At 42.9% G+C, this 14,018-nt stretch overlaps 1 protein-coding gene across 1 annotated transcript in view; it reads left to right on the top strand.

Moving 5' to 3' along the window:
- Window positions 1–2,478, top strand: part of LOC118789114 (amine oxidase [flavin-containing]-like) — a 29,170-nt gene extending 26,692 nt beyond the window's left edge. Inside the window, exons 13-15 of the mRNA XM_036545432.1 lie at window positions 312–423; window positions 988–1,050; window positions 1,737–2,478. Of these exons, the coding sequence (XP_036401325.1) occupies window positions 312–423; window positions 988–1,050; window positions 1,737–1,892 (331 nt within the window). The 3' untranslated portion in view covers window positions 1,893–2,478. The remainder of the gene's footprint in view (window positions 1–311; window positions 424–987; window positions 1,051–1,736) is intronic.
- Window positions 2,479–14,018: the final 11,540 nt, after the last annotated feature.

Here is a 14,018-nt window from a genome sequence, read left to right as displayed (position 1 = left end):
GTACAACCCGGGCCACACCCACAGCCGAGCGATGCCGCCTGACTCCTCCTCTCAGCCGGTGACCATAACATTAAATCACATTATTGTCATTTAGCAGACACTCTTATCCAGAGCGACAGTTTTTATCTGTTTATACAGCTCAGTATTTACTGAGGTAGTAGTGGGTTAAGCACCTTGCCCAAGGGTACAGCAGCAGTGCCCCAGTGGGGAGTTGAACTGGCAACCTTTCAGTTATAAGCCTTGCTCCATACCACTATGCTACACTGCTGACCGGTCTCCCCCCCCCCCCCCCCGATGACCTCTGCCCTCAGGGTGCTGCGGGAGCCGGTGGGCAAGCTGTACTTCGCAGGCACAGAGACGGCCACCGAGTGGAGCGGCTACATGGAGGGGGCGGTGCAGGCGGGCGAGAGGGCGGCGAGAGAGGTGAGAGGTCGCACTGTGACCAGCCTGTACCAAGCAGCCAGAGCTCTTCCTGTTGGATGATATATTTCATGTTGTGTGTCAGATCTATGCTTGCATGCCCCCATGTTTGTAGTAGTTGGAAACATGCTAGCTTGCAGATGAGATTTCTGCATGTCTCCCAGCTCCTCCTTTAGTAAATGAGTTACGTTACATTGTATGCATTTAGCAGACGCTCTTATCCGGAGCAACGTCCAGCACAATAGAACATAAGTGTATCAAGCATTCAATTATTCAAGTTAAATGAGCAACGGTGTCAGACCAGGCTAACGACACTCCCACACCAGTGAGTGTGAGTATAACATGTTGGACATGTTCTCAAGCCTGCTGCATGCTTCATCTACCCACATTCTCCAACATGAGGGATTGCAGCAGTAGGACACTATTCTGCGAATATTTCTTTCTCTTACGCTATCTTCTCCCGTGCAGATCTGACCTCCTGTGCACCGCTGAGATCAAAGCCGCGTGCCAATTAAGTGCATATGGTAGGCGGTTGTCTGGAATGCTGATGTGCTTTGTGTGCTCCAGGTTCTCTGTACGATGGGTCTGATCAGCCCCGGTGAAGTGTGGCAGGCGGAGCCCGAGTCAGTGGTGAGTGTGCAGCGTGTCTGTCAGTCCACACACAGGACCCTCAGTCCTCTGAGATTAAACTGCTGAGATGCCACTCAAGCTGTGGTAGTGGCTCATTAACTTCACATCGGCGCTGAATATGCTGACACACTGTATATGCAGCCAGTGTTGTGTGTTATCAGGCCCTCACTCAGGAAAGATTAAGGCCAGTGTGCTTCTACGAGTATGATCACAATGAAGAAAGTGGAGCCGGCCATGCATAATACTGTACACAGCAAGGAAAAATGAAGCCTTTTGTCTGTGGATTACCGTCATTTGTCTGACAGTTCCTTCCAAAGTTCGAATAGGTAACCTACATTTTATATTTGCTTAAGATCTGCAGTTAATGTCTTGAATAATATGATATATTCCAGAAATTTGATCCTTTAATAAGAAACTGTAAATATTCATATCGATTTCACTGGTGCCATAAGCCAAGAACACCAGGCGCTGGCTTGCTATGTTCAGAAGTATGTTATTATTATGAACACTTTCATTTCTATCTACTCCTGCTATCTCCATTGTTAACTCCCATGGAAACACCAAGAACACGCAAGCATTCCCGTTTGGCGCCCTACAAAGGCAAAATAACCTATAGTTCAGTGAGTGCAGGGTGAAGCACCAGCAGAACCACAGGGAAATAACGTCTTGCCATATGCTGTTCCCAGGACATCCCAGCTCTGCCCTTTGTCACCACGTTTTGGGAGAGGAACCTGCCGTCCGTCCCAGGGTTCCTGACGTTCATGGGCGTGTCCACGTTCCTGCTGGCGTCCACGGCGGCGGGGTATATGGCCTACAAGAAGGGCCTCCTTCCCCGGATCTGATGCTCCCCTCTATGCTACCTGTACCCCGGGCCTTGGCCAAGACTGTTCTGTCCCATCCTCATAACCTCCCACTCAAGGTCACCAGGCTGGCCGGAAAGGCTTCAGTCTTTCAGACAGCATAATCACAACAGCTGAAATGGTCTTGTTCTTAAATTCATGATAAGTGGACTTTTAATTGTTTTTTAAATCATGACACAAGTTGTCATTTAGAGGTGGATTCACTCGGATTCTGTATGTGATTCAAATACGAAATAATAGGGTTCTCCTACAAACAACCCCAGTAACACAAGCAAGAAAATACTTCATCGAAGGATTTTCTCTGGCTTGTTGTACACAGAAATGTCAAAGATTAAAATATACAAAACTGAACCAATGAAGGATACGTAGTAATCATACAGATACAAATCAGTGTATGCCTGGAAGCCACACTTCGTACTTTATGCCTGCACTTTCTGAAAGCTTCACTGACTTCTCGACAGTCCTAATGGATCATTCCCAGGCTGTAGTGTAACTCACCATTCTGACACAGCTCGTTTGAGGTGCTTTGTTCTTTTATGACTGACATGCAAAGTGAACACTCATGAAAAATAAGATGCGAAATATTTCAAAAGCATGACTGTGTTTATGTTATTGGTATACTAAATTGTGAAAAAAATGAAAAAAATGTGCAATTATATTTCACTGTGTTATCATTATGACTGAAGTTAATGAAAACATTTTTGAATGTATTAATCCAGTAACGTTGCATTTTCATGCGTTTTTTACTTTATCAGAGGATTAGGAGGACATAGGATTGTATTTGAAGATGAATCAACTTTACGGCTTTTTGTTTTTTATATTATTTATTTAATTCTTTTTTTTTTTTGCAGAGAGGGTGGTTTTAAGAATCTTAAACATGCTGCCTAAGAACTTGTGTATTGTATCATTTCTTGTAGCAAGCATGATATCAGAAGGCAACATGGTTTTAAAAAGATTTCCTGCACAAATTAATTATTTTCTTCTACCACATCTCTTTTTTTATTTGAAATAATTTACCCTGCAAAGAGTTTTCAAGCTTTTGTTACTTTGGTGATGAAAAGCTCAAATCAAGCTTGAGAGCATATTGAGATGCTGTATTCTCTCCTCACCAGTAGATGGCGCTTTTCCCAAACCGCTACATGGTGAAAACCTGCAAAGCTGCGTTTTCTGCCGCACAGTTCTTACAATTATCGTTTATATAACAGCGTGGGAATATTCCTCAATATTTTATTTCAATTTTACTTCCCATGTCCAGATCACAGTGAGCTACATCAGTAAAAACATAAAACATGTCTTGCATAGGAAGGTTTTTGCTGGCAGCTAGTAGTTAATTCATGATAAGCATTAATTTTGAATTTAATTTTGTTTCACCCCGCAGGGAATGTTCATAAGAGCACCCATGTTGCATCATACAGTGCAAGCACAAGTATTCTGGCATAATTCTTTTCAGTAATACCATTATATTTATGTGGAAAAATGTCCTCATAACATAAGCTGTTCTATATTTTTTTACGATAAGCGGCAAGGTAAACTTCAAGAATCATCTAGAAACTGCTAGAAAACTGTGGACATGTTTTTTATTATACATTCTCTTATACATGATGTTTAAAATGTATTTAGATTTATGCTTTATGAAAATCCATGGAGGTTTTGGAGGTAAATATTACAATTGCTTCAGCACAGTAAATACATAGAAATACACAAGTGAAAACATGGAACCATTACATTACATTATTGGCATTTAACAGATGCTTTTAGTCAGAGTGACTTACATCAAATACAGGTTTTTACAATGTTATCCTTTTATACAGCTGGATATTTACTGAGGCAATTGTGAGTTAACTACCTTGCCCAAGGGAACAGCAGCAGTGTCGAACTGGTGATCTTTTGGTTATGAGTCCTGCTCCTTAACCACTATGCTACACTGCCACTCACATATTCATATGGAAACAGAATGGATTGTGTTGTCCTTCTACATGTGATACATGTGAGTGATGCCTGCCTGCTACCTGGTGCCTTACTTTGTCATGAAAGTGGCTCTTTGATTGCCATCCTGCTCTCCCTTACTCTCACCACCACGGCTCAGCTCAGAGAGCCCGGGGTGTAGGGCTCCAATCAGACCTGCTCTGCGCCGTCACAGCAGGGTATGCCGTCATTACTGCAGCAACCTGAAGCCCAGTGGAAAGGGTTAAGTCCGCTAGGGGTGCAGGAAGGTGCAGTTTGACAGGGAGTGAGGTGCGAGAGTGTTCTCCTTGCACTTTGCAATGTGTTATACTGCAGTGGCACGCAAATCAAAGTTTGGTTTAGCCCCCATCACAAAGGGAATGTTCCACAGTGCAGTGGAAAGTGCAAAAAATAAGCGATTTAGTCATATGTACTTACTTATTGTCATTGCAATCCAGGCTTTCAGTCAAAATGTAGGAAGAAGTACCTACTGGAAGTATCTACTCTCACTCTCTTCCTCTCATAAGCAGCACACCTGTGTAGATTGGTGCAGGGATATTCGGAGAGTCTCCTGCATGTGAAGGTCACAAATTAATGTTAGACAACATTCAAGTCTTTTCTGCGCACTGCCACCCTGTGAGGTCTCTGACTGCCTCTGATGCATGTGCTGAACAGCCTCTGTGGAGCACATGGGGCCAGTGTCTGGCTTTTGTGGAGCACCAATCAAATCAAGCCAATACAGAGTTCAGATTTATCAGGTTTTTCCAGATTTGATTCTTTAAAGTGTTAAGGCTGAATACTTGAACTCCTGCAGTTTGTTTTCTGACATCATCCCAAAATGAAATGACTGTTGACACTCCACTACAAAAAGGTGAATGCAGTTTTCCAGGGGTGTCACCCTACCTCCCTGATATTTTTAACCAGGTCAGCCTCTGTAGAGATTAAGTACGTTTGTCCAGCAGACTGGCAAGTGTTTTAAGAATGGTCACCAGTAATCATGCTTAAACGACAAGCATTCCAGTTGTCATGTTGAGGGAATATTGATATTTCTGTTCCTGGGTCTCATGCAGGGATACAGTGCTGCAAACATGGTGCAAATCTCAATTGTCACACTCAGTTTATTTTTTTAAACATTAGTCCTTTCGAACGCTAACACTACAAAAATTCCCTGCTGGTGCTCCACACTGATGTTGTCAAATGTTCTCATCCTGTGATTGCATCCTTTGATCTTTGTGTAACTGGATTACAAAGCTCGTAATAAGATGTTGAGATTTACCCCCTGCTTAGACCTCAGAGGAACAGCCCTCGGTGCCCTATCTGTGAACGATTGACGGGCATGCAGGCGTCAGGTTTCTGCCCTTTTCATTTTCGCTTGGCGGATGAACAGAAAGCGTCCCCTCCCTGGAGCCGGGCAGAAAGAGGAGCCCTTTCCCGGGGCTTCCGGCAGATGCGAAGCCTCACGCGTGCTCTCAGCGGGGTTCCCCCCGTTCCCTCTCTGTCTCTGTTCTGCGACGGTGCGGCGTGAGATCTGACCTATGCGGAGACGCGGACCTCCGGAGGCGCAGTCTTTGATTTATCCCCGCGTGTCTTTCATTTTAACCCGCCCCTGCCCACTCCATCTCCCAGCTCCTGCGTTCATTTAGCATCCTTACCCAACTCAGAATGCTGCACAGACTCTTGCAAAAGAAAAGGTGGCTATTTGCATTTACCAGCTTAGCAGACACCTGTATCATGCATGACTTTTCATTTGTCATTTTTTTTGTAAAACCAATAGCACTCCCCCTCAACAGAAAGTGTCTAATGACTAAAGTCATAAAGTCAAAAGCTATGGTATATTTGAACTCTTTAAAACACAGCACATTGTTCTAGTGTTTTAGAGCCTATAGCAATGTTCTCCTACTTTTTTTAAAATCTTTTTTTCCTTTACTTCTTGGCTTTTTTCTAAAATATTCCAGCATTCCAAGAAAGAAATTAAAGACATTTCCTGTCAAATATTTGGCTGTATTGAACAATGTATGGATTCTGTGCATTCTAATATTTCTATTTAACTTCAGCTATGCCTTTCAGTAGCAGGACATACACAGTAATGAAAGTAGCATGATAAAGCTTAAAGTATAGGATGGATAAAAAGACAAACCATGCAAGGTGTTACGAATCATTGAGAACCCAAGCCAAGTGTTCTGTTGAAAGTTAGCTGATGCTAACAAAAGAGTTCTGCTAATATAACACCACAGCAGAGTGAGTAAGAGCCTGAGAGAGGTGTTGAAGGCCTCATGAAAACAGTGCACTCCTTCTGAGTCAAACTACACCATGACACAGGGAGGCAAAATGAGACAATGTACAGCATAAAGCTTCTACGAAAGTGTGCCTGAAGTACAATAGTCCTTTCACACACCTTCTGTTCTCCCTCTGCTCTACTTTTCTCACCTCACTGCCTATAACAAACTGCTCTTGTTTCTTCATTCTAGACCTTTGATACTCCCTATAATAGCATGTAATTTTTCAGGAATTGTGTATTTAATTATTACTCCTCATTTTCAAATTGAAAGGTTTATATATAACTTCCTCAGTTTTCTGGAGCAGCACCTGAGACAGCATTTTCCGTCTGCGTCAACAAAACACCAAACGATGGAATTTCTGATAAAATTGGTGTTGCATCCTTCCAATAGAGGTCTAGACAATCTATGAAGGTGCTCTGAAGCTGGTCTGGTGGCTTGGGGTGACCCATCGCTGTATTAACCTTTACATTTATTCATTTGGCAGACGCTTTTATCCAAAGCGACTTACATAGGTTACAGTTCTTTACAATGTTATCCATTTATACAGCTGGATATTTACTGAGGCAACTGTGGGTTAAGTACCTTGCCCAAGGGTACAGCAGCAGTGTCCCAGCGGGGATTGAACCGGCAACCTTTCGGTTTCAAGTCCTGCTCCTTAACCACTATGCTACACTGCCGCCCAGACACTTTAAGACACTTTATGTTGGAGTTTCCTTTAATCTGGCAGTTACCGATATGTGCACGATGTCCCCATCGTAAAGGGTGTCCCAAAGCTCACAGAGTGAATTTCAGTCAGGGTTTGGAGGCCGATTATACCCACAAATACCCACTTCAATTAAGCCAGCAATTTCATTGGCTACAAGTTGGGGGTATCCCACAATGCTTTGTGTTACATGTGGAAACGGTGCTTTGGTTACATGCAAGTTTAGATGCCATTCAAAAAAACTGTAGCTGTATTTTCATCCAACTTAAACTAAAATATCATATTATGAAAACATCAAGATATCCCTCACTAAACCAAATGAACACAGGCTATGGGGAGTGTATATTGGGAGGAAGCCATAAAACATAGTTGCAGTCATGATTAACATTTAAAACAATCAATAAAATGGTAGTGAATGTTTATTACTAGAATCCAGAATTTATTGCTAGAATTTCCTAGAGTTTCCAGGAAGCAAGAAGGCAATCAACCTCCACCAGAGCACTGCATCTCCAATAAATGGACTAACTTATAAATATGTAATGAATAAATGCAGAATAGATCACTGGTCTATGTTGAAGATGAGACTGATTGTCTCTGAGTGTATTTATTGCTATGTTACTAAATATAATTCCACTTGCAATGAAAATGAAAGGAAATAAGGACACATAGAAAGTAAGACAGACAGGAAGGGATATTCCATTTTGCATCCTTGGTCACCAAACGCTATTGTATATGGGCGGTCAAATGTACCACCAATTTTCACATTTTTCCAAAGATTAATCACTCTTCTTTTAAGATGTGGTGTAAATGTTAATATTTGTTCTCAGATTGAAATCGTATTCTAAAAATATTCTTCAAAGGACAGTTCTTTAAATGAAAGTATTTTTTAAATGTATCATTGTCAATTATCATGTCGATCTGAAATTAAAGCTTAAAATATTTAAATAAATATTTCAGAAGCAATGCTTAGATTAAATTGAAAATTTGGCATTCCTAAATATAGCTCTCAGGATACATAAATGTTTTAGCTGGAAGTTAATATATTACATTATCGTCATTTAGTAGACACGCTTATCCAGAGTGACTTACATAGGTTACAGTTTTTACATTTCCCATTTACACAGCTGGATATTTACTGAGGCAGTTGTGGGTTAAATACCTTGCCCAAGGGTATAGCAGCAGTGCTCTAGCGGAGAATCAAACCAGTGACCTTTCAGTTATAAGCCCTGATCCTTACCACTATGCTACACTGCCAGCCCATAGCTGGGGACAAATGGTATTAATTGAAATATTAATAGAATATTCTTACAAAATGTACAAAATGAGTATATTTATATATACCTACAAATCTGTCTCGCACAGCATATTTATGGGTGTGAAGTGTACCAAAATGAAAATAAACAAGATGTGAAGATGAACATTAGCTCACGGAGCTCAGAGGGACTCAGGGACAAACGGTGCTGCTATTCACTAAGGTCACTTAAGCACAGCCTATATCACTAGACCCTCAGACATTTCTGAAGCCATCGCAAAACAGGGTTTTTCAGGTGTAGTTATATTCAGCTATAATAATGGACAATATGTGAATTTAAGTTATGTACAATATCCTGGACAAGGGAATCTGCTGTGAAAACAAATAAAAATGATAACTTACTTACTATCTCTTTTCAAGTATAAAGCCCGACAAGTAGATGCCTTATTGTGGTGAGTATGCGCTGGGAATTTTTCAAAATCCAGATAATGTAACTGAATGATCACCACATAATAAGACTTTTTACAATTTTCACAGCTCTTGATGTAGAAATGCGATGGACAGCATGCATTCTCACAGTGTATGCTCACGTCTGCTCTGCTGCTGTTTTTGTAATTCTTCTTTGCACCTGAGGAGGGAAACCGCGTCCTCCTTGGTCCATTACATCCTGCAGGACAGATCAGAGTGACCTCTCTGTGCAGCTGTTGGGCGCCAGGCTGGGAGCCGGGTCCAGCTCTGTCCCCTGTTCTCTGAGTCCAGCAGCGGCCCCGAGGACGAGCGCTTGTTCTTCTCGGTGGGGTGGCCACACCCGGGTGATGCTCAAGGTTACAACTCGGGACTGTAATACTGCCGTCCCACCTGTGGGTGGCAGCAGTGAGTTGTACATATTGCAGAACAGAACGTAGGCAATGCGTTCAGTCACAGCCATAAGCATGCCTGTGACAGATTACATTTTGCTGAGATGATAAATTGGGGATTAACATGACAGACTTGCCAGATCCTAAATTTTCACATAGACTGTAGTATTTAGTGTATCTCAAAACAGATCCCCGGGATATTCACATAAGCTCTTAAAATATATTTTAATTGTAATCTGCACAGAGATTTATCTTTATTAGGTGTTGCGCACAATTGCATTATCACACAGTCCACTCCTGGCCTACTTCTCACAAAACAGCATTAAAATCCTGACACTGCTCAAGTCAACCTACTTCGAAGCCCCTCTTCAGTCAATCTCATTATTGATTTTAGTGTCTTTACTACTTCTCAGCATATTAAGCCTGTTTTTTATCTGTCAGGAGTCATCAGCTTCTTACCGCTGGTTTCAGTGCCTTGTGCCAAGCCGGGGTCTACGTTTGAGCGAAAAGGCAGGACCATGGAGAGATAAGGGACCAGAGGCTAATACCCTTTTAAAGGGTGCAGTCATTTTTAGATGTGGGGAAAAAAAGAAGAGGAGCCAGAGAGGTTTGAAAAGGAGCTTTATAAAGACGCCTTGTCTTGTTGCTCTGTAAAGTGGCCATTGTCTTTGTTTTCTGGGTGTTTATCGATTGCCTCAGCGGGGAGTGGGGGGTGGGGGGCAGCCCTGCCGCCTCAGTGCATACGCCTTTCAAGTGACTGGAGTTTTAACTTCTGTTAAAAGAGAAGTTCTGTTCTTGCTTTCTTCTCTCTCTTGTCTATTCCCAGTTCAGAATGTCAATCAAACTGAGACCCTCTGCAGGAATTTTAGTGTGTCTGTAACGGGAGTGTGTTGAAATTGTGAGAACGGCATTGCATTTCGGCTGGCACATCTTCATAGCGATTCATAAAATGGTTGAATTTAGCTAGCTATGCATGTTTACATGCCAGCCAAGTATACATTTCGCCTGTGACACTTCATTTAAGATACGCTCAAAAGTCACATCACGTTTCCAGTGCTGCATTTGTTTACAGCACATGATTCGAGGGTGGATGCGCAGGTAGCTCTTGAGAGGCTATTGATGGATTCCTTTTTGAAAGGGGAGCTACAGTTAGAAGCTACAGGACTTACAGTTGCACGTTACAGGACAGAAATAGCACCAAGCTAAACTCACAGCAACAGCAGGGATGGGGTAGGTGGCAGGCTCCTCCAGTGACTATAATGGAATGCAACTGTGTTATTTTAAACCCGTGAAAATCACCTGTTTGTGTGGAGGATATCATACAAGGCTAAGAAACACCCAAACCAACCAATGGAACAAAATCACCATTTTCTGGAAGGAGATGCTGTTCAGAGAGTACAGTGGTATCCATGTGTCCACACTGCTGACTGCGGTTCTACCCTATGGCTGCGGCCTTAATACAGTTCATTGACCCATTAGTAACGTATAACACTAGGCCCATTACTGGTAGTTTTATTTATTTTCAGCCCGGATTATTAAGTGTCAGGCGAGACATAATCCACTTAGTTAAGTTGGCTCTAATTTCTTCCTGCAGCAGTGGAGGTCAAAATGCACCTAAAATGCATTCCAAGTTCAAATCATTCTGTCACTTTTAAGGCAGCTTTAAGATTTAAAGGCTGTCTACTCCAACTTTGTCAAGCTTCATTGGCTTACTTCAAAATGGCACTGATGATTTTGTTTTCATTGACTACTGTACATAGAAACATCACATGGTTACCACATACAAGCGTAACATAGACTGATGTTACTGATGACAAATTTCATGCCGACAATTTTAATGATTCTCTTCATAAATTATCTTACTCTACGGCCCTGCATTATGACAAAAATAAACAAAACCAGATCTGGAATCAGTCCTCATACCCAGAGTGATGAAGCCATCTTTTCCATCTCTATGACTGCACTCTGATTCTCTCTTCTCCTGACTCCCAGTGCCAGACCACCAGCTGATCCAACAGTAACCATGACAACCCTGAGTCAACAGTCACCCACCCCTTGTTTGAGATTTTGTTTGAGAATGGTACTAATTCCCCTTAAAAATGTGTCTATAGCTCCGAATTCACCTGCCATTTTAATGTATTAAAACCTGTATTTCATAGAAAAACCATAATGCACAGTATATAGCCAACAGTGAAGTTGTTACAGAAGCAGTAGAAGTTTTTTTTTTTACCAGTAAGGTTGACATATCAGACTAAGGACAGAGACAGAAATGCTTTGTGACTGAACAGAATATCAGGGTTGTTCCAAGTGGGCGTGGGGGCTAAATTTACTCATCAATCATTTATATCTCCAGAACGTATTCTGTTTCATCTAGGCCTCTATTTATGAATTCAACATAAACAATAAGCCATAAATAATTCTTGATATTAATATGAAACAATGTAATTGCCTAACAAATCAAGTGTTCTACCTTTTAAAATCAGTAAAATAGATGATTCACCCAAAAGAAAAGATAAAATTAACTCATATGATGGAGTAATGTGAGGAATGAGAGCATCTAAAGCCTCATGAGGGCATCTGTATTCTCAGGGTCATGTGACAGGGCACTGCATTCCATGCATTCTAATTTCCTCCTCTCTACTGCACTCTGAATACATATGTAGATAGCCTACATAGACATCCATTTGAAAGAAAATAAACAACTTTAGCTTCTTGTATCCTGACCTGTTGAAGTGTACATTAGTTATTCACAGAAGGACCTTGTCAGGGCTCCGCCCCCTTAAGCCGCGGTGTTTTTGTTTTCCCTGTCCTTGTGCTTTTGTTTTCCTTGTGTTCCCTCTCCGCCCTGCTCCCCGCCCACCTGATTCCCTCATTGCCTCCACCTGCCTGCCTGCTCACCTGCTTCCCATCTCCTCGTTACCCCAGCCCTATATCTTCCCTGCGTGTCTCTGTCTTGTTGCTAGTTCGTTTCAGTGTGTTTCACCTGTCTCGTCCCCGCGCTTTATTTCCCGAGAGTTGTTACTACATTGCTGATCCTGCCTGTTTCCTGACCACGATTCCTGCCTGCCGTTTTGGATCTGATCGCTGCCTCTCACCTGCCTGATTCCTGACCCTGTTCTCCCTGACTCCCGATTTTGGATTTGCCCCCGGATTGCTTCTCTGTGTTTCGAAACCTGCCTGTCCCTGAGGAGGAGGAGGAGGAGGAGGCAGAGGAGGCTTGACTGAATCGTAATAAAATCTTTTAACTGAAGCAAAGCAAAACAAGGACTGGCTATTCTAATAATGGCTTTTAACAAGTAGATACAGCAGATTTTCTGCAAAATTGGCCGCGTGTAGCAATAAATTTCAATCTCAGCCAGGACAGGATGAAATTCAGTTTCATTACCTCTGAGAGCTGGCACAACATCAATTGAGCCAATTGTCTCAGGTGGATTCACCCATCAGTTTCACTCTCATCTGGCCAGCATAATCACACATCAGGGCCACACGTGCCAAACGAGGAGATAACGGCTTTTCCTTCTCCCAGGCAACATTGAACAGCATTCTGCTGCTGTGTAAAAGACACCGTAATGGGTTACTATACAGCCTTATTTTTGCACATTTTTCCTAGTTGCAGTGTCAAATCTTTAAGGGATTTCTCATTGAACATGGTAAACAAAACAGATCAGGTTATAAACTGAAAGATTGATTTATCATCAGAAGAGGAATTATAATTGGAAAGGGCATATCTGAGAGAAGCACAGGCCCCGCAGTGCTGCAAATACTGTAATCTGCACCGGAGAAAAGCAGAGCCAACATGGACGCCGCACGTCTCCCTGTGGCTGTCATTCACCATATAGGGGGCCCGCAGTGGCCGTGACCCAGATAAAGCGTGTCGGCTCTGTATGTGCCGCATGGCTGGCATCGCTTTCAGCACACCGCAGCAGCCTTTGTGCTCTTATCAGCAGCCTATAGGCTCCTCGCCGCATTGGCCAAGGCTTACCGTAAATTCCACATGGAAATCAATATCCATATTCATTCACTGGGCCTCCACGTACGTTGACTGAATGAGTGGACTGACACGTGATCCTGGCAAACAGAGGATGCGATGTGAGCACACTTCCACGAACAGCGTGCGGTCGGCCCGTGTGAGAACAGGGGGGGAGATTTCACTTCATGAATTTACCTCTGCACGATTAAAGCTCAGTGCTTGCTTTGTGCATGAAAATGAAACGATTGTTTCTCTTCACTGATAAATTCCAGACAAGGCCTGGCCTCCCACTGTATAACGACAGCAGGACGGTGAAGATTCCAGTCTGCTGTAGTTCTGAGGGAAGAGAGAAATCTGCTCAGGTCCACAGACTTGTCTGGCGTAGTGGAGCCTTGAAGGAGCAGTAGCAGTTCTATAATGCGCAGACTTAGGCTCTGGCACTGTGAGGGCAAACATCCGAGCAGCCCTGTCCAGCCTTCAGCAAGATTCCTCAGCTCCCTGCGTCTGGGGGATCGTGCATCACTTCCTGTTAGATTCTGACACGTACAGCGCCACGGGCTGGAACGGGTACCCAGCGTATGCAGCAGCAGGGGCGAGGGCCTTCATTTACATTCATGCATGCACAACATTGAACGACTTCAAACAAAAGCACGGATGCAGACCCCACCAGACAGATACAAAATGCATGCACACGGACACGCACACGTGCATGCAAAGTAGACGCATGTCAGAGGCACGAACACACACGCTCCTACACCCCAAGGCAGGAGCACTTCGCTAACCACCACCAAGAATGATCCCTGTAACTTGCAAATTACGTAATACCCCTTCGCTTGGAATTTCCATAGTCACGTGCATCAGAAGAACCGACTTCCTCCTGTGGGACCACAAATGGAATTTAATAGAACGCTTTCATCATTATAAATTAAGCATGTGTTATTTTTCGCTATTTTACTGGTGTTGGGTAGAATATTTTGAGGATGATTGTCTTGTTTCTGAAGAAGCCTACAGCTATTTGACCATGTTCCCAAGGCAACCCACAGAGTAGCTGTACCTGTGAAATTACTGCTTCTGAAATATCCTCTTCATGTTTTATCTCCGTG

Source organism: Megalops cyprinoides, chromosome 14, assembly GCF_013368585.1.
Source record: "Megalops cyprinoides isolate fMegCyp1 chromosome 14, fMegCyp1.pri, whole genome shotgun sequence".
Lineage (NCBI taxonomy): Eukaryota > Metazoa > Chordata > Actinopteri > Elopiformes > Megalopidae > Megalops > Megalops cyprinoides.
This window is presented reverse-complemented; position numbering and strand designations above follow the sequence as displayed.